This window comes from Glycine max, chromosome 14 (genome assembly GCF_000004515.6).
Source record: "Glycine max cultivar Williams 82 chromosome 14, Glycine_max_v4.0, whole genome shotgun sequence".
In the NCBI taxonomy this organism is placed as follows: Eukaryota; Viridiplantae; Streptophyta; class Magnoliopsida; order Fabales; family Fabaceae; genus Glycine; species Glycine max.
This window is the reverse complement of record NC_038250.2, coordinates 15,831,485-15,857,239: the sequence shown is the minus strand read 5'-3', so window position 1 is coordinate 15,857,239 and position 25,755 is coordinate 15,831,485. Positions and strand designations below refer to the sequence as shown.

Sequence of the window (25,755 nt, the reverse complement as noted above, 5' to 3'; positions counted from 1 at the left end):
AACATTGGGCTTGAATCCAGAATTGGGCTTAGACTTGAAGAGGACATACTATTTTATTCTACAAAATTTTATCTTATCTAGACTTTATCTTATCTAGATATTATTTAGATTTGATCTCATCTAGATATTATTTCATATAGATCTTATTTTTATCTAGATTTGATTTTATTTTATATATGGGCTTGGATTTAAAACAAATTTGTAAGCTTTGGGGTTGGAAAACTATATAACAGCACCAAGGTTCTAGTTTAGGCCTCTTCTCTCTCTCCTATTTTCGTTTTTAGTTTTTGGCTTTTCTTCTTTTAGACATTATTTTCGTTTTGCAATTTCAGCTTTTACTTTTCGTTTCAGCAATAAAATTTCGTTCTTCAATCTATAATTTTATTCTCTATTGATTAATGGAAGATTAAGTCCCAAGACAATTGCATATAGCTTGTGACCTAAACAAGATTGAAGCATTTACCCTGTTCAGGGTTAGCAAACTTGCTAAGATTTTGAGCACAAGCAACTGACATCCTAGCAGCCCTAGCTTCAAATGCTTCTAACACTACATTAGGCTTCAACCAATCCTCAGCTGCAGGGAATAAAAAAAAAGTATAGTATTACAACTCATAAAGGACACAGGCATGGTTAGTACTAGCAGTATTAACAGAAACCATATTTGATTTGGATATCGTGAAACTTATGTGGTTAGAGTTGGCATAGTCTCCAATTTCACTATACCCTTTTCAACATTAGAGTGATATTGCATCAGTTGTTCCACTCGAGCCATATAAGCTGTAGTACCAACAGGCTTATTTCCAGAGTCCAGCTGAGAAACAGTCTTCACGAGATGCCTTGCCACCTACATCAGTTTTTCTCTAAGTTGTCAAAACAACCTAATTATTCCTATAAAAAGCCTCCTAAAGCAGAATTCACAGGGATGTAATATGAGACACATAAAATGTAGAAAGAACATGAGTAGACATATGTTATGCATGAAGTTAAGACACAGCCACATAGAGGTGGATATGAAAATTAAGAATCAGAATTTTCAAGTATTTCATCCTTTTAGAACATTCTTACTTTTCTAACATGCTACAAATTTGACAATTCCAAAAATCTTCTTTTTTTGTTTGAGAATAAAAAAAAGTACCACTTCGTATTTTAAAGCTTCCAAAACCAACAAGCATGAGAGCTTTACCCCAAAAAGTAGGTGTTTTAAAAAAATGTATGAAAGCATGTCAAATACCAACAAAAACCGAGCTCTCAACAAAAAAAGGTAGGTTAGTTGTCATGCTGCACATTAAATCCTGTTAACAGCCGTGGAAGGACTTAGTAAAGACTTAATTAAATAATGGTTAACAAAATGATTGTATAAGATTTTTATCTTTTAACAAACCTGTAAAAGAAGCACAATATTGTCTCCTTCATACGTGCAGGCAGGAACATAAACAGCAAATAACTCAGGGAGACCACTGCTACAAAGGTAACCATGACCACCACATAGTTTACGGCATTCTTCAATTCCATCCTGGAAATTGAAGTTAATTTAAACTTAATTGAACATCAAAATTCAGAGTTACAAAGGATAATAGCACAACGACAACAGAAACACTTCATCCATTTAAATGCAAGGATTACTCATCCCGTCAATTATCCCCATGGCAATATATTACAGTACTGCAATTCAGGAATTTTAAGCTCTTTTTTCGATCTGAAGCCGAAAATTTAAAATAAATATGATGTATAATTGAGCTTGCAAAATATGTAAACCTTAACGTGCCGCTCTAGTGTTATTTTTTATTTTAAACTGACAACTAGCAGTATGCAGGATTGTAATGCTTGAAGAATCACAATTGTGATGACCTGTTTGTTTGTGTTTTTATAAAGCACTTTTTTAAAATTAAAAAAATGTTTTTTTAGAACAATTAGATTAATTTGTTTTAAAAAAAATTCTAGTACTTTTAACAAAAAATGTAGTTTTAAGGAAAACAAGCTCTTTTTTCAAAACTTAATGCAAATGCCCTCTAAAATCTGCACCCAGTTCATTGCAAAGGTTTTAGCATTGATGTTCAGTCACACCCATCAATGTCTTCATAATAATGACATATTTCAAACAACAAAATGAAATGTATAAGGCATGCACCAAAGAAATGAGAGAAAATGAGTTTCAACACATGGAGAGAATATAAAGATTGGAAAAATCCCCCAGATGAAACCATAGCAAAAACCATATTTTAAAAGCTTTCTAAAGCAGCTAAATAATTAATTAAATTAAACTAAATCTAAGGCCAATCAGTAGAGAAATGAACAGAAGTAATTACATACAGCAGTTGCCGTAGTAGTCAAGGATTTCAATCCAGCAGTGCATGCATGAGCCTCAGGCAATGTTGAAAAATCATTAGCTTGCAATCTTTCCGTCACATCCATATAAAGCCATTTCAGCCACCCACCCACAAATCTGAAAGCATAAGCAGAAGCCAGCAAAGGGAAGAGCCTAGCCTGCTGTGTTTTGTAATCAATCACCTAAATGGAAAAGCAAAACCGCACAATAAGCACACTACACTTAGAATGAAACTAATTCAAACCACATTTTTTATTTTGACCAGTCAATAGATCTAATTACAGAATTCAACATCATACAATTATATTTAATACACCAGATGAGGAGGAATCTTATCACACCTCCCATTACCTGTGTTTCTAGACCTCCATTATGTGATCCAAACTGTCTTCTAACAGCACTATATCTTGTAGCAATGCAAACTGCTCGAGACAAAGCAACTGATGCATCAGCTACGATTTTCTGTCTCACATTTACCATAGTACCATAAACTAATTGTCTTGGAACATTTGAGCGTACATATTTTCCTTCTCTGGTAACCTGTGAAACCCTGGTAGATTAAAAGAACAGAGCAGTCACCCCATGAATCTATTGGCAAAAGAGCAATGCTAGAAACACTCCCTTTGACACATTCACTTCAAAACATTCTTTATCTCTATTATGGGATGAATTTCATGTGAGTCGCACCAAAAGCCTAGGCCCACTCTCTTTAGTGGGGCTAAAATGAAATTCACCCAATTAATGCAGTGCTGGAAAAAAAAAAGTGTGTCAAAGGGTTAGTAGCTAGTATTTTCCATTGGGAAAAACTAACAAGCTCATCGTGACATTTAAAAATTATTATAAAAAGTCATGATACTATATGCTCATTTTGTCTCAGATCCTCCTCTTTCCCTCACCCTCAAAGTACTGATGAGTTCAACACAGGATGAGCACAACCCTTTATTCCTGTTTCTATTTTGTTAATGGCAGTTAGCTATTCTTAACCATCTTTACTATCTAGTTACCTATGTAAACCATCTAAAAGGAAACATTTAACAGGAAATATGGCAAACAAAGATGTTGCAGTTTCAAGATTTGATTGTTAAGATTTTTTTATTTTTGAGCATTTAGCAGTTTGTTTCTGCTTAAAAGTAAAATACAGGTGGTAGAACAATGCTCTCAATTCATGGAGAAAATAACTTTAAAAATTCACTAATAAATTCACTGACGATAATGATACTAAAGATTTTTTTGTTCAGTTTTTATTATTATTAGAGTTAGATTGAGTTTACCCCTATGAATTCACCTCACCCAATTTTAATGTGTTGCCCTGTGCTCTAATTTTTTTGTCATTTTACCCCCACAAATCATTCGTGTATTATGAATTATTAGAACCATAAAATCCGTTATGGTGAGGCTAGAGAAGGGACAATATGTAAAATAGAAATACCTCATTAACATTTGATTCCTTGGAATTCGTACATGGTCAAATCTTAGAACTCCATTGTCCATGGTGTTATATGCTGCATTTCCAAATTTCATCCCAATATCACCAATAGTTATGCCTGGAAGAGGCAAGTGATCATCCAAGCTCCGCAGCTGGACGATGAAACCTTCAAATTGTACAAATAATTAGTTAATTTGCCTCTGAATCTAACACCAGAAACTTCGATGACTAAATTTGGCAATTACCATGCACTCCATGGTCTTCACCACCAATAATTAGACGGGCATAAGCAACAGCATGGGTGGATATTTTACCCAATCCACCAGGCCACCACTGTTTACATGAATGTCAGAAGCATGATATAAATCCAAAATTCACTTTATAACAAGTACAAGCAGTGAATGCATAAGAAAGGTACAACTCTTTTCCCTAAATGTGACTTGTTAAAGCACTGGGTAACATTGTAAGATGTAGAATCTTAAACGGTTAAAAATAATAAAAGACCAGTAAAGGCTCATAGGAGTGATAACCCATTTCACTCACTTTGCTGGAAGTCAATGTGGGGCTATGGATAACAAATTCGTCTGTTTTGGGATCAAACGTTGCAGTTGTTTCTAGCCCTTGAACATTGGACCCATGACCCAGTTCAGTTTGGGCATAGCAACCAATTATTTGCATCCTATAAGCTAGAGGCAACCACTTCTGCTGCTGTTCGTCAGTGCCTTGTCCTTGGATAGCAGGCACAAACATTCCCTGCAAAAGAATATAAACAACTAAAATTTAGTACACAAAGCAATGCTACCAAAAATATATATATATTCCATGGAAAGTGAAAACACCCTGTCAATATTATATTTCTTTGATCTAACACACACATACACACATTCATCCATTTTTTTTATGTTATCAATATATTTCTTCTGTATAGATAAGTTAAGACATGGAAGATAAGAATGCAATCAGGACAAGTGATAGCACAGCAGCATCAAGGCCCAAACGAGTAACAAAAGAAGCCATTAGACTGGGAGGATTACATTCATTAAACAGACCAAGGGCAGTTGGGGAATTACCTATTAGTAAAATTAGCCTTCCTCTTTAGATATTATTTTCTGATTTCCTTAATGCTTGTCTCGTGCGTGTCCCCTCTAGAATATTCAGTTTGTTAGTACTGCCCCCTCTGTGAGAGCAGGGCCGTTAGAGGAATATTTCTTTTGTTTTGCTATATATACATGTATTAACAAAGAGGAAAAGGCATTGAATATACTCAGAATTCTATTCCTACCTTGTTTTCTGGAGGTTGCCCTGTCCTCGAATTCAAAGGCTCATATCATTTGGCGCTTTCATTGATTCCTCCTCGCCATGGTCGATAATACACGATCCCAAACACTATCCCGCCTTGAGGAAGCCATTACCCTTCTTACCCAGAACCAAAACATCTTCACTGCTACCCAAAATTCCATCCATTCTCGGCTCGATGATGTTGCTTCACGCCTTCACGCCTTGGAAACTGCTTGCCCCTCCCCCTCTCCTCGCTCCCTGCACCGCGCATGAACCTCGAGGTGCCTCGATTTGATGGCTCCAACGCACCTGCATGGATATTTAAAATCAATCAGTTCTTTGATTATCATCGGACTCCTGATGATGAGCGCATTCAAGTGGCTTCATTTTACCTTGACGGTGCTGCACTGAGTTGGTTTCAATGGATGCACCAAAACGACCAACTCCCCTCCTGGTCCTCTTTTCTTCAGGCACTGGAACTCCGATTTGCCCCCTCTTTGTATGACGACCCCCGTGGTGCGCTCTTCAAACTCTCGCAACACGGCAGCGTCAACTCCTACCTCACTGAGTTTGAAGCTTTGGCTAACAGGATTGTGGGTCTCCCTACCCCTTTCTTCCTCAGCTGCTTCTTCTCCAGCCTTGCTCTGGATATCCGCCGAGAAGTCCTGGCCCTTCAACCATTATCCCTATCCCAAGAAGCAGCACTAGCACGGCTTCAGGAAGACAAATTCACTGACGCCCGACGCCACCATCGTCCTCGACCCCCTCCCCTGTCTACTCTACCCCCTTCATCCCCTCCCTTGGCCTCCCTACCTCCTACATCTTCCACCCCAACCACCAATCTTCCCCCTCTATTACCCGCTCCACCCAAGACCACCTATAAACGACTTACCCAAGCCGAGATGGCGTCCCGACGCGAGCGCGGGCTCTGTTACAGTTACGACGAACGCTACGGCCCAAACCACCGTTGTCGCGGTAAATTTTTCCTCCTCATTGCCTCTGAGGATGACGACCACCCTCCTGGCCCCCCTGACCCCCCTACCCCACCCTCACCTTTACCTAGCCCCACAGACCAACCTCCCACCCCCCTCTCTGCCCAACTCAGCCTACACGCATTGTCCGGCCAACCTGCTTCAGCAACCCTTCGTGTCCTGGGTTTGATTACGGGTCACGATGTCGTCGTCCTCGTTGACGGCGGCAGTACCCAATATTTTATCCATGATCGCCTTGCCCATTTCCTCCACCTAGTTACCCTACCCGTACCCCCACTGACGATTATGGTGGGCAATGGTTCCGAAATCACCTACGATAGGGTTTGTCGCGACACCACCATTGCAATTCAGGGGCACACCTTTACCCTAGATTTGCACGTAATGCCTCTTGGTGGTACTGATGTCGTTTTGGGCGTAGCCTGGCTTCAGCTCCTGGGCCCAATAACGATTGACTATTCACACCTTCAAATGACCTTTGTTCACCATGGACGGCCCATTACCATTCAAGGTGGGGTAGACATTGGCCCATCTGAGATACACCATGGCCAGGTCCGACGACTGATGGCAACCCAACGAGTGGCGGCCCTCTTCCATATCCACCTTCAAGAACCTGGGCCTATTTGATGCAATCCTCCCTAGGAAGGGACCAGTCACTAGAACCATGAGCAAGAGGCTCCAAGAAGATTGGGCTAGAGTTGCTGAAGAAGGCCCTAGGGTTCTCATGAACCTTAGGGTAGATTTCTGAGTCCATGGGCCAAGGTTGGGTCCAATTATCTTTGTACATATTAGACTAAGATGTCATTATATTTGGTCCTTGTATTTAGGGCTCCATATTGTAGGTAGGGTACCCTAGAAATATAGGATTTTTCAGCTCTTGTATTTTAGGGCACCTAGACTAGTTTTTGTATTAGGGGTAGTTTTGTAATTTCACATGCACTAAGTGGATATTTGATGTGTGTGGTTGGAAATAAATTTAATTGAATTGGTAGAAGCCCAACCCAATTAAATTTTAGAGGGGGAGGTGAGCATTTGCTTACTACACCCCATTGCCACATCATATAGTCACACTATGGGCATGCCCTTCATGCTTTTCATGCCTCATGACACCTAAGCACACTTAGTGGAGAATCTTGGAATTGGTCTTGGATTTGTGGGCTGAACCATAACTAAAATTCACTAATCATAATTAGTGGAATTTTGGCTCCATAAATTCAATTTCAAATTCAAGTGAAATTTGAATTTCCCTCCAATTTTGTGTGACACTTAGGCTATAAATAGAGGTCATGTGTGTGCATTTTTTTCAACTTTGATCATTTGAATATTAAACTTCAGATCTCAAAGCTCATTTAGAGCACAAAATTTCGTGCTCTTCTCTCCCTCTCCCTTCATTCATCTCCTTCTTCCTCCAAGCTTTTATCCATGGCCTCCTATGGTGGTGAGCTTCTTCTAGACTCATCTTCTCCTTGAAGTGGCGTCTCCTCTCTCTCTTCCTTTCTCCATTCCGCTGCCATTCATCTTCCAAGAAGCAAAGGAATCCATTGATGAAGAAGATCCTAGGCCTACAAGCTCCAATGGAGCTTGCATCATGCTCCGACGACAACTAATTCGCCCGAGTCGGAGTCCTTATTCTTCTCCGGTACTCCTGGTCAAGAAGAAGGACGGCACGTGGCGATTTTGCATGGATTATCGCGCTTTAAACGAGGTCACGATCAAGGACCGTTTTCCCCTTCCCACTATAGATGAGCTCCTCGACGACCTCGGCCACTCTTCTTGGTTCTCGAAGCTGGACCTTGCCCAAGGTTTCCACCAAATTCGTATGGCTGACCCAGATATACCCAAAACGATGTTCCATACTTATCAGGGCCACTATGAGTACGTCATCATGCCGTTCAGCCTCTGCAATACGCCTTCGACATTTCAGGCCACCATGAATGATCTATTACGGTCGTTCATCAGAAAATTCGTATTGGTCTTTTTCGATGATATCTTAATCTATAGCCGCGATTTCCATACTCGCTTGGACCACCTTGAACGCGTTCTTCAAACTTTGCAACAGAGTGACTTTCATCTGAAGGCATCCAAATGCATCTTCGGGCAACGCCGCATCGAATACCTCGGCCACTTTGTATCTCTTAGAGGTGTGGAACCTGATCCTTCAAAGCTCCAGGCCATGCAACAATGGCCAACCCTGACATCCCCGCGCCAGCTTAGGGGATTCCTTGGTCTAACCGGATTTTATCGGCGCTTTGTCAAGAATTATGCCCGCATTGCAGAGCCACTCACGCAAATTTTACGCAAAGACCAATTTGCGTGGTCCACTGAGGCACAATCAGCCTTCGATGATTTGAAAGCAGCCATGACCTCCACTCCTGTCCTCTCTGTTCCAGATTTCACGATTCCCTTCGTGGTGGAAACCAATGCCTCAGGAACAGGCATGGGCGCCGTTTTGATGCAGCGTGGACACCCAATTGCTTACTTTAGTAAGCAATTCTGCCCCAAATTACTTCGTTCCTCTACTTACATCAGGGAATTACATGCCATTACCTCAGCCGTGAAATGCTGGCGGCAATATCTACTGGGACATCCTTTCGTAATTCTGACTGATTACAAGAGTCTGCGAGAACTCATGACCCAACCAATCCAAACCCCTGAGCAGCACGTTTATCTTGCCAAGCTATTAGGATATAATTATTCCATTCAATACAAGGCCGGCCATAGTAACGTCGTAGCTGACGCCCTTTCGCGGCTAACGGAGGACGACAACACCGCAGCAATGTATTCCATTCTATCTATACCTCACCCCAAATTCTTGGAAGACCTGAAGCGTGAACTGGCCTCATCGGAAGAATTTCATGACCTCAGGAAGAGTGTCACCGACGACCCTCACCAACATCCTGTGTTCACTCTCAGGGATGGCCTCTTACTGTACAAGGGGCGCATTTGGATTAACTGTAGCAGCAGTTTCATTGCCCTCCTTCTTGAGGAATTTCACAAGTCCCCATTGGGTGGCCACATGGGATTGGCCAAGACCCTCAGTCGACTACAACAGAGCTTCTACTGGGAAGGAATACGCCAGGACACACAAAAATTCATTAAGCAATGCGTGGATTGTTTGCAGACCAAATATGTTCCTCAGAAACCGGCGGGGCTCCTCCAACCCATCCCTCCACTGTCGCGTCCATGGGAGGATTTGGCTCTGGATTTCATTACCGGCCTCCCCAACTCCCAAGGAGCCACCGTCAGCATGACTATCGTGGACCGTTTCTCCAAAGGAGCCCATTTTGGGTCTCTTCCTTCCAATTTCACAGCTCACACAATGGCCTAGCTTTTCATTGACTCGATTTGCAAACTTCATGGGTTTCCCCGAAGTTTGATTTCTGACCGGGACCCAATCTTCATTAGCAAATTTTGGAAGGAACTTTTCCGGCTCTGCGGCACAAAGCTACGAATAAGCACCGCCTATCATCCTCAGACCGATGGTCAAACGGAGGTGCTCAATCGCGTGCTCGAGCAATATCTACGTAGCTTCGTCCATCACAAACCAACACAGTGGGGTAAGTTTCTTAGTCTCGTGGAATGGTGCTACAACACCACTTGCCACTCTTCCACTAACCTCTCTCCCTTTGAGGTTACTTACGGCAAACCACCGCCGACAATTATAGACTATCTGCCTGGCTCGTCCTCAGTGGAAGCAGTAGATTTTCTACTTTCATCTCGTCACCACTTGTTTGAGACCCTTCGCCGAAAACTCGAACGCACTCAAGCAAAGATGAAAACGCTTGCCGATACTCATCGCCGAGATGCCAATTTCAATATCGGAGATTGGGTCTATGTGAAGTTGCGACCCTACCGACAGACCTCCATAGCTGATAAGTATCAGAAATTGGGCAAACATTTCTACGGTCCTTATCAGATCACTGATTCCATAGGCAAAGTGGCATATCGAGTGGCGTTACCTCCTTCAGCCAAAATCCATCCCGTCTTCCACTGCTCCAAACTTAAGCTTCATCAGGGCCCCATCACTACAGATCACTCACTTCCTCCAACTTCTTGGGACAACAACCCCGTGATAGAACCGTTGACCATAATGGACCATAAGTGGGATACTAACGACCCACCACAGCTGTTAGTTCTAGTTCAATGGGCCGATTTGCAACCTGAAGACTCCTCGTGGGAGAATTGGGCCGAACTCAAGACTTAGTACCACCTTGAGGACAAGGTGTTTTTCGATGACGTGAGGAATGATAGCACAGCAACACCAAGGCCCAAACGAGTAACAAAGAAGCCATTAGACTGGGAGGATTACATTCATTAAACAGACCAAGGGCAGTTGGGGAATTACCTATTAGTAAAATTAGCCTTCCTCTTTAGATATTATTTTCTTATTTCCTTAATGCTTGTCTCGTGTGTGTCCCCTCTAGAATATTCAGTTTGTTAGTACTGCCCCCTCACTGAGAGCAGGGCCGTTAGAGGAATATTTCTTTTTTTTTTTGCTATATATACATGTATTAAAAAAGAGGAAAAGGCAATGAATATACTCAGAATTCTATTCCTACCTTGTTTTCTGGAGGTTGCCCTGTCCTCGAATTCAGAGGCTCATATCAACAAGTAATTGAATTATACCCAATGAAGATCTGTAAATGCAGCTTGATCCACAAAAGATCTGAGCTTATAAGCTTCCTGTTCTGTAAGAAAAATAGAGAACAATAAATATTAATGTAATAGACAACTAAATGCGTCCATAGGAAAAAAAATATCTGAAAACAAATGCAAAGTATACCAAGAGCAACAGAAAACTCACCATTAAGACGGAGCTCGTTGATCCTTTTCCATGCATAAGCTGCTTTTCTCAAGGTGTTTTTAAACAACTCCTTCCTATCAAGTGTGGCTCTATCATCCTTTCTGAACGCCTACAAATGATAGTGAACAAACCAGTCAAGGTTTCAGATTTTCAAAGAAGCTAATAATCATCATGTATCACCAAACTAATAGAAAAGGTGAAGGAAACGGAAAGCGAGCTACTTCACATGCTAGAGTTGAAGTGTTGAACAGTTATTTGTGAAACATTTACTACCTGCTGACAGACCCTATGTAAAAAAAATCATTTTTTAACTTATTGGAGAAGGTTAATTCATTTTTTTTGTTCTTATTCTTCTATTAGTGTTTATTGATAAATTTATTCAAACAGAGCCAACGTAAAAAATCTTGTTTTTTATAGATAAATTCAGATTCAGAGTAACATAAGACTAAGATCACTTCAACAAAGTTGAGAAAAGGGATTGTAAAATTGAAGAATTATTGATCTTCATGATGGATTTTATCAAGTTGCTTTCAATAGTCAAGAGGATTACAAATTTGCTCTTTATGAAGGACCACATAGGGTTGCTGATCATTATCTTATCCTTCAATGTTGGAGACCATTCTTTTGTAATGAATGTTAAGAAAACCAAGAATGTTGTTGTGTGGGTTTGTATTCAACACTTGCTTATCGAGCTCTATAACGACGTTTGCTACAACACGTTGGGTCAAGTTTGTGGAAGTTCTTGAAGGTTGACAGATTGAAGTCAATTCAATTTTGTGGAAAATTCACAAGGATATGTGTGGAACTAGACTTGGACCAGCCTCTAGTTCCTCATATTTATGTGAGGGGTCATAAGATGAATTTGGAATATGAAGGCCTACACTTGATTTTTTTTTCAATGGTCATTTCGGTCACAAGAAAGAGTAGTGTATGGAGATGCTTGAGTTAGTGTCGGATGGTGTTGTGAAGGTTTATGGAATCTTAGGGGGTGGAACATTCAATGAGGTGCATGTTAGTAGGGATGATGTTAGCAGTATAAGTAGGTCTAACAATATTGAAAGCAATTCATCAGGTGATTAAGGAGGATAATAGTTGTTACAACCTCTAGATGATTGCTTAACATACGTTTAGGAGAAAAAAAAAGTTTAGCAAGGAATAGGGAGGAGGGAGTGAGAGTATCAAGAAAGATTTTGGTGCCATAAATTCTAATAATGCTAATAAATTTAGGATTTTGGCAGATGATAGTGGACCCACGAAGGGTAAGCAGTTGGATGATGAGATGGTGATGAGGTTAGGAGCAGTTAGTGTCAAAGAGGTAAACAGGAGTAATGAAAATACAAAAAAAAAATAAAGTGTTAGGAAGATTCGAGAAATTCTATTCAGACAGGGAAGCACAAATGATAGAAGGAGAAGAAAGACATCACACAAAGTTATTAAGTTTATTGTGAATAACAAAATTTATAATGAAGTGTTCAAAGCACTCGTCAGCTCTCTAAACCTAGAATACAAAGCTTTTTATAATAGTTACAACATGACCTATGCTAATGAACCACCAGACTAAATGCTCTCTTGTATCTAACTAGACGCTCCACCAGATTACAGAAGATTGGACGACCTATACAAAAGACAAGAGTACTGGACTAGATGACAAATGTTGTCGTCCCACTATCTCTATCATCCATCGTCCAACAATCAAGAATCTCCACATTATTTCAATAATATTTTTGAATTAAAACTCAATTCATTTCCAACAATCTATGTTAAGTAGACCCGGAAAATGCATGAACTTGCTTCTTGGAATAGGCTTCATGAACATATCTGTTGGATGCTCCCTTGTATCAACTTTCTAGACTTTGACCCTTTTCTCAGAATGAATGAGTGATATCTGATGTCAATGTATTTAGCCTCTTATGATGGACTCATTTCTTAGCTAAACAGATTGCACTCAAACTGTTGCAAAAAATGATAGCTTTTTCTTGTGGAAACCTAAGATTACTAATTAGATCCTTCAACCATATTTCTTTACTACTTCTACTAGAGTCATGTACTCTACCTCTGTACTAGATAAAGCCACTATGCGTTGCAGTGTTGTCTTCCAACTGACAAGAGAGTTGTCAATCATGAATGCATACCCAGTCACATATCTCCTTGCATCCAAATCTGTAGCATAGTTAGAATATGAGTAACCAGCAAGAGCATAGGACATGCTTCTATGGTAGACAAGTCCAATATTAGTTGTACCCTTAAGGTACCTGAGTATACATTTCACAACTTGCCAATGTTCCTTCCTATGATTACCCATATACCTACTCACAACACTTATTGCTTGTGTTAAGTCTGGTTTAGTGCATACCATAGCATACATAAGACTACCTACAACACTTGCATAAGCAACATGAGACATGTATTCCTTCTCAAATTCTAAATGAGTAGTATTAAGTTCAAATAGATGAATGGACATTGTTAGAGGAATACATACTGATTTTGTAGATGCCATCCCAAAACAATTTAACATTTTTTGAATGTATTCCTTTTGACACAAAGAGCTTCTTCTGGACTCAATCCCTCTTGATCTCTATGACCAGAATCTTTTCAACAGCTCCCATGTCCGTCATCTCAAATTCACTACTAAGTAGTGACTTCAACTTTTGAATTGCTAACAAATTTTAAGATGTTATGAGCATGTCAACCACATAGAGTAGTAGATAGATGTAGGAACCATCCTCTACCTTTTATGATAAACATAAGTCATAAGGACTTCTGATGTGTCCATGAGAGACAATGAACTTAGTGAATCTCTTGTACCAGTGCCTTGGTGATTGCTTTAGCCCATAAAGAGACCTCTTTAATCTACATACAAAATTTTCCTTTCCTTCCACCTCAAAATCTTTAGGTTGTTGCATCATAATGTCTTCCTCTAACCTTCCATGGAGAAAGACAGTTTTAACATCGAGTTGCTTTAACTATATGTCCAGAGTTGCAACTAGGGCCAACAAAACACGTATGGAGATGTGTCAAACTACTGGATAGAATATTTTGTTGTAGTCCACTCCATCCTTCTAACTATATCCCTTAACTACCAACGTGTTTTGCAATAGATGAATTCTTCGGTGGATGATCCAAATTTCCTCTTGAAGATTCACTTCCACCCCACTACTCATCTGCCTTCAAGTAGCTCAACTAAATCCCAAGTCTGATTCTTCTAATGGGATTTCATCTCTTTATTCAAATCCATCATTCATTTTTCAGCTTTAGAATAGGAAATCATTTGCTAATAAGTGATTGGTTCAAATGAATTAATTTCTTCTGCTACCTATAATGCATATGACACTATATCAAAGCTATATCTTTCATAAGCTTTGATTTGCCTTTGTGACTTTCTAGGTGTTGTGATTTTGGGATGTTTTGGATGGTTTTGACTCTTCTAGTCAATCAACTCAACTGGTGTTGAATTCTTATGTTCAGGTGCATTTGATGATCCTGATCCGTCTCATTAGGTGCTTCAAACTGCTTTTATTACTTATGTTTTTTTATTAAGGAGCTCTCAAACTCCACCTACTTAGTGACATCCTCAACCTTGCCCAAATCTTCATTAGATTTACATGCAACGTAAAGAGTTCGTCAAAGATGACATCTCTACTCAAAATGACCTTTCTTTCCAATGGAGACTAAACTCAAAATCCTTTAACTCCATCTCCATAGCCCATAAAGAATCCATTTTAACTCATGTGGCTGAGATGCAGATGCCATAGAGAATTATTAGATGAGTTATTGGACGCATGACTTCTAGATTGTGAAAAAGTAGAGATAGAGCTTGTCATAGTGGGCACTTAAAGGATGTACAAATTTTCTTGCCCTTTCCCTCTGATTTGAAAAACTCCACCTTTAACCCAGCAAGAAAAACCTTTTGAATCCATAGCACCCACAGATGCAAGATTTTTCTTAGGCTCTAGAACATGATGAACTTCAATCAAGGTTCTAACAACACTGTCATGCATTATAATTTGTACAGAACCTATACCAAATGACTTAAAAGATGCAACATTACCCATGAGCACACAACCACCAAACTTCTCATATGTCACAAACCAATGTCTATATGGACACATATGATAAGAACAACCTGAGTCCAATACCCATTATTTAGAATGTTGTTGTAGTTGTTCACCAACAATCAAAACAAAATCGTTTTTTGATGAGGAGTCATTCTAAGGGATAGCAACAATAAAATATTTCTTTGCTTTATTTGGAGAGTCTCGCTTCCAGTGACCTAATTTTTTTTACAGTAATTACATGTCCTTAGGATCAACTTTGCTCTTCATGCCACCTCTGCATTTCTTCTTCTTCTTCCCTTTAGCAAAATAATCACCGATAATCTAGACGCAGAGGCTTCATCACCATTCATAGATGACTTTAGTCGAAGCTCTCTAGAATAAGGATTGGACTTGACTTCTTCAAGTGTAATAGAGTTCTTTCATATACTAAGAGAACTCACAAAATTCTCATAGGAGAGAGTAAGAGAGGCTAACAAAATCATTGTCAGTCTTTATCTTTCGTCTTGTCATCAATGTCACATAACTCCATCAGAACAAAGTTTAGCTCATCAAGATTCTCCTTCAGTGGTGTACCTTCCTTCATGAAGAGTAACTTGTTTCAAATGTCATTTTAAAAGTAACTTGTTGCAAATTTATTTTGTCATGAAGAGTTTCTCCAATTTAAGCCAAAGCCCAACAATAATCAGTTCTTTAGAAACTTCATAAAAAACCTCATCGGACAAGGATGAGAGAATTAGAGAAGGTGCATTTTCCTCCAATAACTCAAGCACTAACGTATTAGTCTTCGACTATTGACAAGAGATAGGAGCCCAGATGCCTTGTTTTTTCAATAAGGCTCACATCTTGATGGCCCAAAGGTTGAAGTTATTATTTCCTGTGAATTTCTCAATCTTGATTATGTTGACCATCTTCTTGATAAAATCTTAAAGATGCAACATAAATAGATAACAAACCAAATGGTTGATCATAGATGACTTGATCTACCATAAAAAGATGCAAAACTGATCTTCAACCAAATCTCTAATACCAATTTGTTGGGAAGATTTGAGAAATTTTATTTTCATAGGGAAGCACAGATTGTAGAAGGATAAGAAAGATATCACACAAAATTATTAAGATTTTAAGTTTATTGTGAATAACATAATTTACAATGAAAGGATTCAAAGCACTCTCGAGCTCTCTAAATGCAAAATACAAAGCTAATTTTAAATGAGACTACAAATAACTGTCTAACCAAAAATGCTTACAACAAAAAATAGTTATAGTTACAACACAACCTATGTTAATGAACCACCCGATTGAACGCTTCCTTCCCTTCTACGTGACTAGATGCTCCACCATATTACAGTAGATTTTATTACCTATATAGAAGACAAGAGTACTGGATCAGATGACCAATGTTGTCGTCCACCCTACTTCTATCATCCATCACCCAACAATCAATAGAAAAAGAAGGTTGGGGCTTAAGTCAATCTCGTGAAGAATGGTTGCAAGTCAAATGGCCCAAGGAAATATATAGCACCGTCTCAAAGCATATTAAGCCTTATGGATAATTCTAATAGCAAGCTCAATCTAGAATTCCTCAAAAGGTATGTAACACTTAAGGGGAAAAATCCCTAGGAGGTCAAGGCAGCAAAGATGTGCATCAAAAGTAAGCAAATGGCCAAAAATGCGGCTTTTAAAAAATTAAATACAAAGAATAGGCAAAAGAGGAAATTGAAGAATAGATGAAGGAAGTAAATGAACCAATAAATGGTGGGAATTAGAAAGATGAAAGTTTAAATATCCTAAAGATGAATTCCTCTTATTCATCTAGTGGAGATTATCCCTTACTAGTGGTTGTTGTGCAATATGATTAGAAAGCCATAGCTTTTCTTTAGAAACAAAAGGAAGTGGTGGTGACCGTTAAGGAGTGTGAGGGTGACTTAGTGGAATCTTCATGTGATGGCAATGAGGTTGTAGAGAATGCTATGGATGAACAAGGCATTGTTATGCCACAAATCTCTCCATGTTAATGATGAACATAATTAGATGGAATTATTGTGGTACGACAAGTAAAGGGTTTTGTGTTTAATGAATGACATGATGAAATAACATTGTTCATCTTTATTATTTTACTTGAAACTTATACTAGCAGGGTAAAGGATCAAAGTATTATTAAGAAGATTGGCTTAAAAGGTGTTTAAGTGGAAGAAGCCAAATGGGCATTCCAAGGTATTTGGTATCTTTGGTATCTAGACATTTTACAGGTGGATGTGATTAGTAACTATGATCAAATGGTCCACATGAGAGTGCGATGGCGCAATGCTCAACCTTGGTTTCTGATAGTGGTTCAGTGCCCCCAATTCGCTAGGAGACAATCGTTGTGGGAAGCTTTGATGGAAGTGAGTTTTGATTTAGATGGACAGTGGGTTGTGATGGGTGATTTCAATTGTACTCTTTTGCCATCTGAGAAAGTGGGAGGTAACTCTGAGTAAGGTCATAGAGATATGGTAGTGTTCATAAATTTTTTAGATGATGATAATCTTATTAATTTGGTGTATCAAGGTGATGCGCTTACTTGGAGGAAAAGGAAGCTTATTGTTAGGCTTGATAAATACATTATCAATTTAAAATGGAGACTTTGATTCAAAAAAGCATATTTATTTCATCTTAATTGGTTGAAGTCTTATCATATAACTCTCCTTTTGATACTTGAAGAACCTATCCAAATGAGCCAAAATAGACTACCATTCAAATTTGAAGCTGCATAGGAGTTACATTTTGAGTTTCCAAATTTTGTTAATTCTCATTGAAAGAAATATGGTGATAAATTTCTATAGGCAACTATATGTAGAGGATGGTGTTTACCAATCCTTTGTTGTGACTAATGCCTTTCCCCAGATGGAAGAAGAATGGTTGGAAGAGATGAGTAGAATTCCCTCTAATGCTAAAAAGTTATAGACCATCAAGTACATAGGAAGCCTTAAAGCACCAAGTCCAGACGAGTTCCAAGCTTTATTCTTTCAAATACATTGGGAGGAGATTGCAAGGATGTTTATAATTTGATTTAGAACTTTTTTATGGATCCCAGAGAGTGAAGGAGGTGAATAAGACTTTTATCACTCTTATACCAAAGAAAGAAGAGGTGTTAGTCTTGTCAAATATTTTAGGCCTACAAGTCCGTGTAATGTGATGTACAAGGCTTTGACTCACCTTATGAGCAAACTGGTTGGGCCCTGTCAATCTAGCTTTGTGCCTAATCGCCAAAATGGTGACAATATAGTTGTAGCTCAAGAGATCTTTCATTCTATCAGGACAAAATCCATTGTGAATACCATCTATAAGTCCAATTGGTTATTGGTTGGCTGATAATTTTAAGAATTATGTTTCTGATCATGTCAAAAATTTAATTATATCTATGATTCCACTTGGATATGGAAATCAGATGAATGTGTTGGCATGAAGTAGGACTAGTGATGGTGAGTTTACTATGAAATCAACATATTAATCTATCAAGAATTTTAATATGCCAATTGACCAATCTTTTTTTAACTTAGTAAACCAGTGGAAAGGGTCTAAGAGGATAAAAACTTTCATTTGGAAAGCTAGTCACAAATGCTGGAAGGAACAGGTTGGGGTTGGCAGCAAATTCTATATGTATTGTATGTGAGGATCATGAAGTTTTTTTTTTTTTCATTTATTCAAGGATTGTGGTGACTCTAAAATGATATGGAAATTTTTAATTTGTGAAGAAAGAGGCATTGATTTTTATTTTGTTAATGATTGGAAGTCTTGGCTTAAGCTAAATCTATCCAACTCAAGGTTTTTCCATGTGGCTCCATGGAGTTTAGTTTTTGGAATAATTCTAAACTTTATCTATTGGAGGAGAAATAATATAATTTTCCAAGGGGAGACATGGACTACTATTGATACAATCGATTATGCATGTCGTTTAGTAGAGGAGTATACAATGAATAGTCCTCTCTATGAACCTTTAGCTCACTCAAAAATTCTATCTTACGTGAGTAGCATTAGTTGGTTGCATCCTCATCCAAGAGAAGTGGCTCTAAGTTGTGATGGAGATGTCACATGAAAGGGTACCAAGGCTACTGGTGGTGGAGTGATTTGGGATCATGCAGGAAATTTTATCTACGGGTATTCTTCATAACTTGGTGGTTGTTCAGTTGTTGTTGCTGAGTTGAAAACCATTTTGTTGGGCTTGAAGTTGGCATGGTCCATAAGCTTTAGAAGAATTTGGATTGATTCAAATTCTCAAGTGGCAGTGCAATTTTTAAATCAGTTGCAATGTGTTGCACCCTGGTTATACTATAGTCCAAGCCATCCATAGAATCCACTCTTATACGTGTCACATAATATGGAATCATATTCTTAGATAGGCAAATCAAGTGGCTGATGACCTAACAAAGAATTCTCTCATGAAGGAGGAACATTATCATTTTTTATTGGAAAATGTTAGGCAAACCAACAAATAGTGGTCAACCTCCATCAAACACCTGAGGTGGAATAGAACAATATTATATTATTATTTGATATATTTTCTTAAAATGTAAATAATAGAAAAGAAAATCCAGTGACAGCTCCAAAAAAGGGGGAGTTCCAAAAATTAAATTAAATGAAAAGAGGGGAAAAGGCAAAGTCCAAAAATCCCTAAATTGTCTTCTCTCGCTTACCTTTTCTCCTGCTTCTCCATTGCTTCTCCCGTCTCTCCAAAAATCCCTAAATTGTCCTCTCCCGCTTCTCTCTTATATCCTTTGCACTGGTGTAGAGGTCATTTATGACGAGGCCCACACTTGCTTCGCTTCTCCCATCTCTCTAACATCTCATTAGCACCAGCGTGGAGCTCATTTGCAATGAGGTATGTGCTTGCCCCATCTAGAGTTCCAAAATATCCTCAAAAATAATTAACAAAATTCAATTCTTGAGAAAATAATTAAAATACACTTATTTTTGTTCCATACCTATTTACCCCAGAAAGTGTCATCTTCATATTCACAATTAGCAACTTGGGTTGTTGACTCAATAAAGTTGGAAGGAGTGATATCATTAGCAGAATATGCACTCCCTCCCAAAGCTTGAGTTGTTGATATGATAAACTCCTTGGAACTTCCAAATTGTTGTTCTAAATCTTTTCTTCTAATTTTCCTGTGGATGATACAAAATAATAAATGTGTCTTAGGTAAACTATATAGGAATCAACAATTAATATTATCCTTCTTTTCATTACTATTTTAATTGTTTATGATAAAATCCATCAAAATTGAAGATTTTATATCTTTGCGATTATTATTTTCCTATCATTTAAAGATATATATTATCTCAATTTTTATGTATATTGATTAAGAATTAAATCATCTTGGGTTAATATAAGATTTATAAATATCATCTATATAATAAGAATTTTTTATCCAATGTAGATTCTGTTTTAGGATATATAATAAAGAATTAGGGAATTTTGTGCATTCGAGTCAGAGAATGACTTAATGACCTTTTCTCTCGCTTTGAATTTCTTCAGGATAAAGGTCATAAGTATCATTTCTTCTATGGAAGACGTTTGTTCCCCTATAGAAAGGTCCTTGAAGTCCTACCATGCCCATTATAATGTTCTGCACTTAACAAAACAAAGAAAATGTTAGTTTATAGAGCTCCATAGTTCATAAATTTTAGTAGTGAAGAGTAATTTAGAAGTTAGAAGATTCATTTAAAAGTTGAAAAACACCTCAAATGTAATCATTCACTGATTTCCAAAAGGGTCATCTTTTATTCCATTGTAGAATTGTTGGAAACACTGAACGAAAGCAACTTTTTTTCCTCTTTGTGAATCCATCAAAATGCACAAAGCGTGTAGAACACTCTTTGGATTGTTCACAAACATGTGTAGAAGCAAACATGTCATGAAGTTTTGATGATGTCAAAGAAACGCACTTCTCATGTTTGATCCAAGACAAGACTCCAAGAAATCCAAGATAAATGATGAATCTAGTCTCTAGAGTCTTAGAAAGAGTTTCTAAATTGATGATGCACAAGTTATGACCAAAGGATTTTTTTTAAGTTTTTAAGAATTCATGAAAGTGGTATTTACTCTCTGATAATCGATTACCAGTGGCCAAAATGCTTTCTGAAATGTTTTTAAAATGTTTTTAAATATTTTTGAAATCTTGTAATCGATTACACAAGGCTTGTAATCAATTATCAAAAATTTTGAACGTTTAAAAACAACCTTTAGAAATTTGAATTTAAACTTCAAAGTCTGTGATCGATTTCAGAGTGTATGTAATCAATTACCAGAGTTAAAATTCAAATTTCAAATGTGAAGAGTCATAACTCTTCAGAAAACAACTGTGTAATTGATTACACCATTTTAGTAATCGATTACCAGTGAGGAATTTTTGAAAATAACTCCCAACGGTCACATCTTTTCAAATGATTTTGAATGGTCATCAAAGGTGTAGCATCCCAATTTTCGTAAACTATATTAGAAAGGATTGTTATTTATAAATACATAGAGTTTTAAAAAAATGATGAGATTTTATAAATAAATAAATAAGGAGATATAATTATTAATTAAAATAATGATTTGAGAGAAAATAAAAAGAGTATTTTATTTATTTATTTGATAGAGAATAAAATAAAGTTTGTTTTTATAAAATAATAAATAAATAAATAGATTAAACCTAGTTATAAATAGCGTTAGGTAAGTTTTCACACTGACGGTGCCTCTTCTTTCCCTCATTTTCGTTTTTTCCTTCTCCTCTCAAAATCCTCTCTTTTTCCCGCAGCCTACCAAACCTATCTCAGAAAAACGACAATCTCAAATCATTCACCGTTGGATCATCGTGAAATTTGAGCACCACATTCGCAACCCAATTCTGAGAATTCTAACCATTGGGAATTGCAAAAACATGTCAGAGATAAGAGAAATACCCTTTGCACCGTAGCTTTCTCTTTTCTCGCAGAAACCCAAAACAGTCTCAGTAAAACTACAATCCCAGTTCTGTTAACGGTTGGATTTTCATGAAATTTGGATATGTTGTTTGAAATTCAATTTTGCACACATTTACTGTTGGGATTTTTGAGATAATATTCTTGGAGGGAGAAAAAGGAATCGCATGAAGATAGTACAAATGAAGGCTTCAATCCCTTCTCATTCTCTCTAACGTTTGGGAACCCTATCAGAGCAACCAGAGGAATCTCAGGAACTTGTTAGAGATGTCTCTATCACTGTCAGAAGACACGTGAGTCCGCTTAGAGGTAAGGGATGAGTTTATCATAATTGGGAATTAGAATGAACATGTGTAGAGATCCTTAGAGAACTAAACTTGGGTTTATTTTGGGATGTTTATTGAATTATAATTTTTTCTTTATGATTATAAATACAATATTATTGTGTTCTATGTATCAATTGATGTCCTGATGAGAATTGATTGATAAACTTGAGTGCTCTTGATGTCTTTGTGTTTAACTCATGAATTTGATTAATTGATTTTAATATAATTGTGAGAAACTATTTCAGGGGTTTTACACCCCATGTTGTGATAAAATCTTTTGTATAAATTGTTATGTTGAGTTTATGAAATGATGATTCAAACTGTGATTATGTGATAAATTGAACATGTGACGGATGATGAAATACATGTGTATTGAGATAAGATGTGTGTATTGAGTTGTGAACTATGAACTGTGCAATCACACAATTGTAAGACCCTTTAAAGGCGACGAGAATTATGATGGGATCCATTGTGGGAACCCGACGAGTTAAAATGATTTTGAAAATAATTGAGTAGTTATGTATAATTGCATAGTTCATAGGTAAAGTGAATATGATTCATGAGGTGTGATAACATGCTATTTTGAGATTATACCATTGTGATTGAGATCGAGTGTATGTGATAAATTGTGTATGTATGTGATTGAGATGTTGTGTGCATTGAGTATGAACTATGAATTGTACAATCACACGACTATAAGTTCCTTTAAGGGCGACGAGTTAATGCTAAGTCCCTTTAAGAGCGACGAGTTAATGTTAAGTCCCTTTTAGGGCGACGAGTTAAAACTATTTTGAGAATAATTGAAGAGTCGTGTGTTTTGTACAGTTCATAGATAGAGTCTATGTGCGAAAATATTTTATGGGTTGGACCTGAATCAGGAGGGAGAGGCCCTGACGGACTCTTCGGAGTGTAGGCCTTGGGGGTCACCCGGTTTGAGTGCTCCTTTAAGCCAATGTTGATCCCATATGGTTGGAGCATTCTCGTAAAACACTGTAACCCTGACTGGTCTCCCTATGATCTTACCTAGTGAGAGTGACCTGACTTACTAGTGTGTGGTTTGTCTTATCATGTACTCCTAGGTGCCCGACGTGATTTTTCACTGACATGGTATCACATTTCATATAGGATTGAGTCTTAGTGTATATGTTGCATAACGCTTGTGTATTGATCGATATTGATTGACTTGATGATATTGTGTTTCGATCCTTGAGTACGAGAATGTTGTGAAAATAAACGAAATGTGTGGTGTTGTGATGTAATGTTGTGCGAAAAAGTGGTGAAATAATGTGAGTGATGCTTAAGTAAGTTGTATTTTGTTTATATGATATTTATACCTACATGTTATCTTGTTTCTCTCCATTAGTTAGGAATGTGATAACTCACTCCCTGTGTGTTGTTTGTGTTTGGATCCTGTGATGATCTTGAACTTTGTGTTCGGGGGAGCAGATGAATAGGTGGATGACTATGAAGAACCTCATACTAGAGGACACGAAAACACAACGCTCTGATAGGATGTGACATTAGGATATATGTTCTATATTAATTGTATGAAGCTTAGACGGCCTTGTTTGAGCCGAGATGACTTTATTATTTATTTGGACAAGTTTGAATATGATGTAGAAGAAAGTGAATGTGAGCCTTTTACCCCTTTGAAAGGCTTGTATTTAAAAATGTTTTAAAAATACTTTTAATTAATATTTGAATTTTTTTTATTCCTATATTAGTATATATGTGAGGGGTAGAGGGTGTCACAAAAGGCCTATATATAGGTGACTTGGGACTTGAATTTCCTCGGAGTTTTTACTGAACAATAAAAGTCTTATCCTCTCAAAAATCAAATTGTCTTATCCTAAAAAAATTTCTTGGCTAAAACACTTGGAAATTCAATAAGGAATCATTGAGTGATCTTCATTGTATTATCTTTCTCTTAAAAGGGAGAATTTTTCTTCTTCCTCTTCTTATTCAAAGAGAACTGGTTAAGGGACTAAGGATCTCTTGTTGTAAGGTTATCCGAATACAAAGAAAGGGTTGTCCTTGTGTGGTTCAGACATTGTAAAATGAATTTTATAAGATAGTGGAAAATCTCAAGCGGGTTGCTTGAGGACTAGACGTAGGCACATGGCATGGTTGAACCAGTATAAACTGAGTTTGCACTTTCTTTTCCCTTAAACTTCTTTTAGTTATTGTTATTTTTCTTTTGCATTAAAGAAGTTTATTTTGAATTGTCTTGTTAGTAATTCATAATAAGGGTACATTGAAAATTTTAAAAAGGAGAGTTAAAATTTTAATTGAGGATATAGTCTTTGTTATCTTAATTCAACCCCCCCCCCCCCCTTCTTAAGATATCTGAGGTCACTTGTCTAACAACATGTCACAGTCTATGTTCAATGTAAGGGGAGCATTGGTCATCAACCCAAAGACTCTTGTTTGCATATATTAGTTATTGAAAAAGATGAGAATGAATTTGGTAGATATTAATTCAAAGAATGAGAAATCACAATTGTATGAATTATATCAGCTAACAAACTCACCATGACATTCATAGCTCTAGCTTTGTAATTGTGATGATTTGTAGCCTCTTTTCTCTGGATATATAGATTAAGTCCCGCAACCCATCAAAAACATCACCCTTGTTCTCCAGTATAACCTGCCCATACATATTATGATTAAGTGTTTTCTTATAATGGAATTTTTATTTATTCTTATAATTTGATGTCTATAAATTTGGAAGCAAGAAATAAACGGAAGGGAAATAAAATAGGTAATGTAAATAGGAACAAAAGGAAGAGTATAATTAGTAAATAGATTTATGGAAAAAGAGATGCAGCACTTCTTTTGTTTATTATTATACTAATTATAAAGATGTTATTTTATTTTGATTTTTATTTTTAAAATTTGTTACCATGGAAACAACATCTTTGTAAATTTATTTCAAACAGAAAATAAAATCAATACACTTTTTCAAGGACCAAATGAATCTAAATTGACTAGCACCTTAAATTGGTTACATAGAAATAGAAGCATTAAAGACACTTTGTAGGTACATGCATGTTTTTTACTATTATATTTGTTACCAATAATTATGTCTCTTAGTCCAAATTACCCTAATTAATTTTATTTTGGTGTTTAGAGGGAAGGGGAAAGTGAAGTGTGTGGGTACATGCTAGAGTTAGATGGTTGTGGTTATGTGCAAGAAAGGGATGTGTGGGTAGGAATTTGGGGATTAGGGTTTTCACTCTATGTGTGTGTGTGATAAATTTTCATACACAAGATTTTTGGGTCTTTATTTCTCTTGTGTTATGTTTAGGGGTAACCAAAAAGATTGATTCAAAACGAATTACATAGCATAGACAAAACTCCATATATGCTTCATTTCGGGTAATTAGTTGTCAAAATATGAATATTCTATATGTTAGAGTTGTTATATTACCCATAACTATAATGTAACTCATGTGAGTTGTATTACATGGTCATTAAGCAATAAAGGATTGCCAAATGAAACTCATTTTGGCTGGTAACACTTGTGAGGAAAAAAAAATATGTATCGAAGTAATTTCCATAAACTGAAAATTGATTTTCTATTCAATTGTTTTAGAATTATGACAATTT

At 37.2% G+C, this 25,755-nt stretch overlaps 1 protein-coding gene across 1 annotated transcript; it reads right to left on the bottom strand.

Moving 5' to 3' along the window:
* Positions 1-667: 667 nt before the first annotated feature.
* On the bottom strand, positions 668-13,029 carry LOC100802115 (putative peroxisomal acyl-coenzyme A oxidase 1.2). Its single transcript, XM_041009031.1, has 10 exons — positions 12,877-13,029; positions 10,803-10,932; positions 10,646-10,707; positions 4,296-4,505; positions 3,998-4,085; positions 3,756-3,918; positions 2,678-2,876; positions 2,311-2,508; positions 1,382-1,513; positions 668-844 (listed from the first exon to the last, which is right to left on the bottom strand). The coding sequence occupies exons 1-10, from the start codon at positions 13,027-13,029 to the stop codon at positions 683-685; spliced, it is 1,497 nt and encodes a 498-aa protein (XP_040864965.1). The 3' UTR covers positions 668-682.
* Positions 13,030-25,755: the final 12,726 nt, after the last annotated feature.

Coding starts and splice junctions, on each gene's coding strand:
- LOC100802115 (XM_041009031.1), bottom strand. CDS start 13,029: ATGTCCTATGCTCTTGCTGGTTACTCATATTCTAACTATGCTACAGAT. Junction 4,506..10,645: donor CATTTACAGATCTTCATTGG/GTATAATTCAAT, acceptor ATTCTTTTGCAG/GGAATGTTTGTGCCTGCTAT. Junction 4,086..4,295: donor CCACATTGACTTCCAGCAAA/GTGAGTGAAATG, acceptor TCATGTAAACAG/TGGTGGCCTGGTGGATTGGG.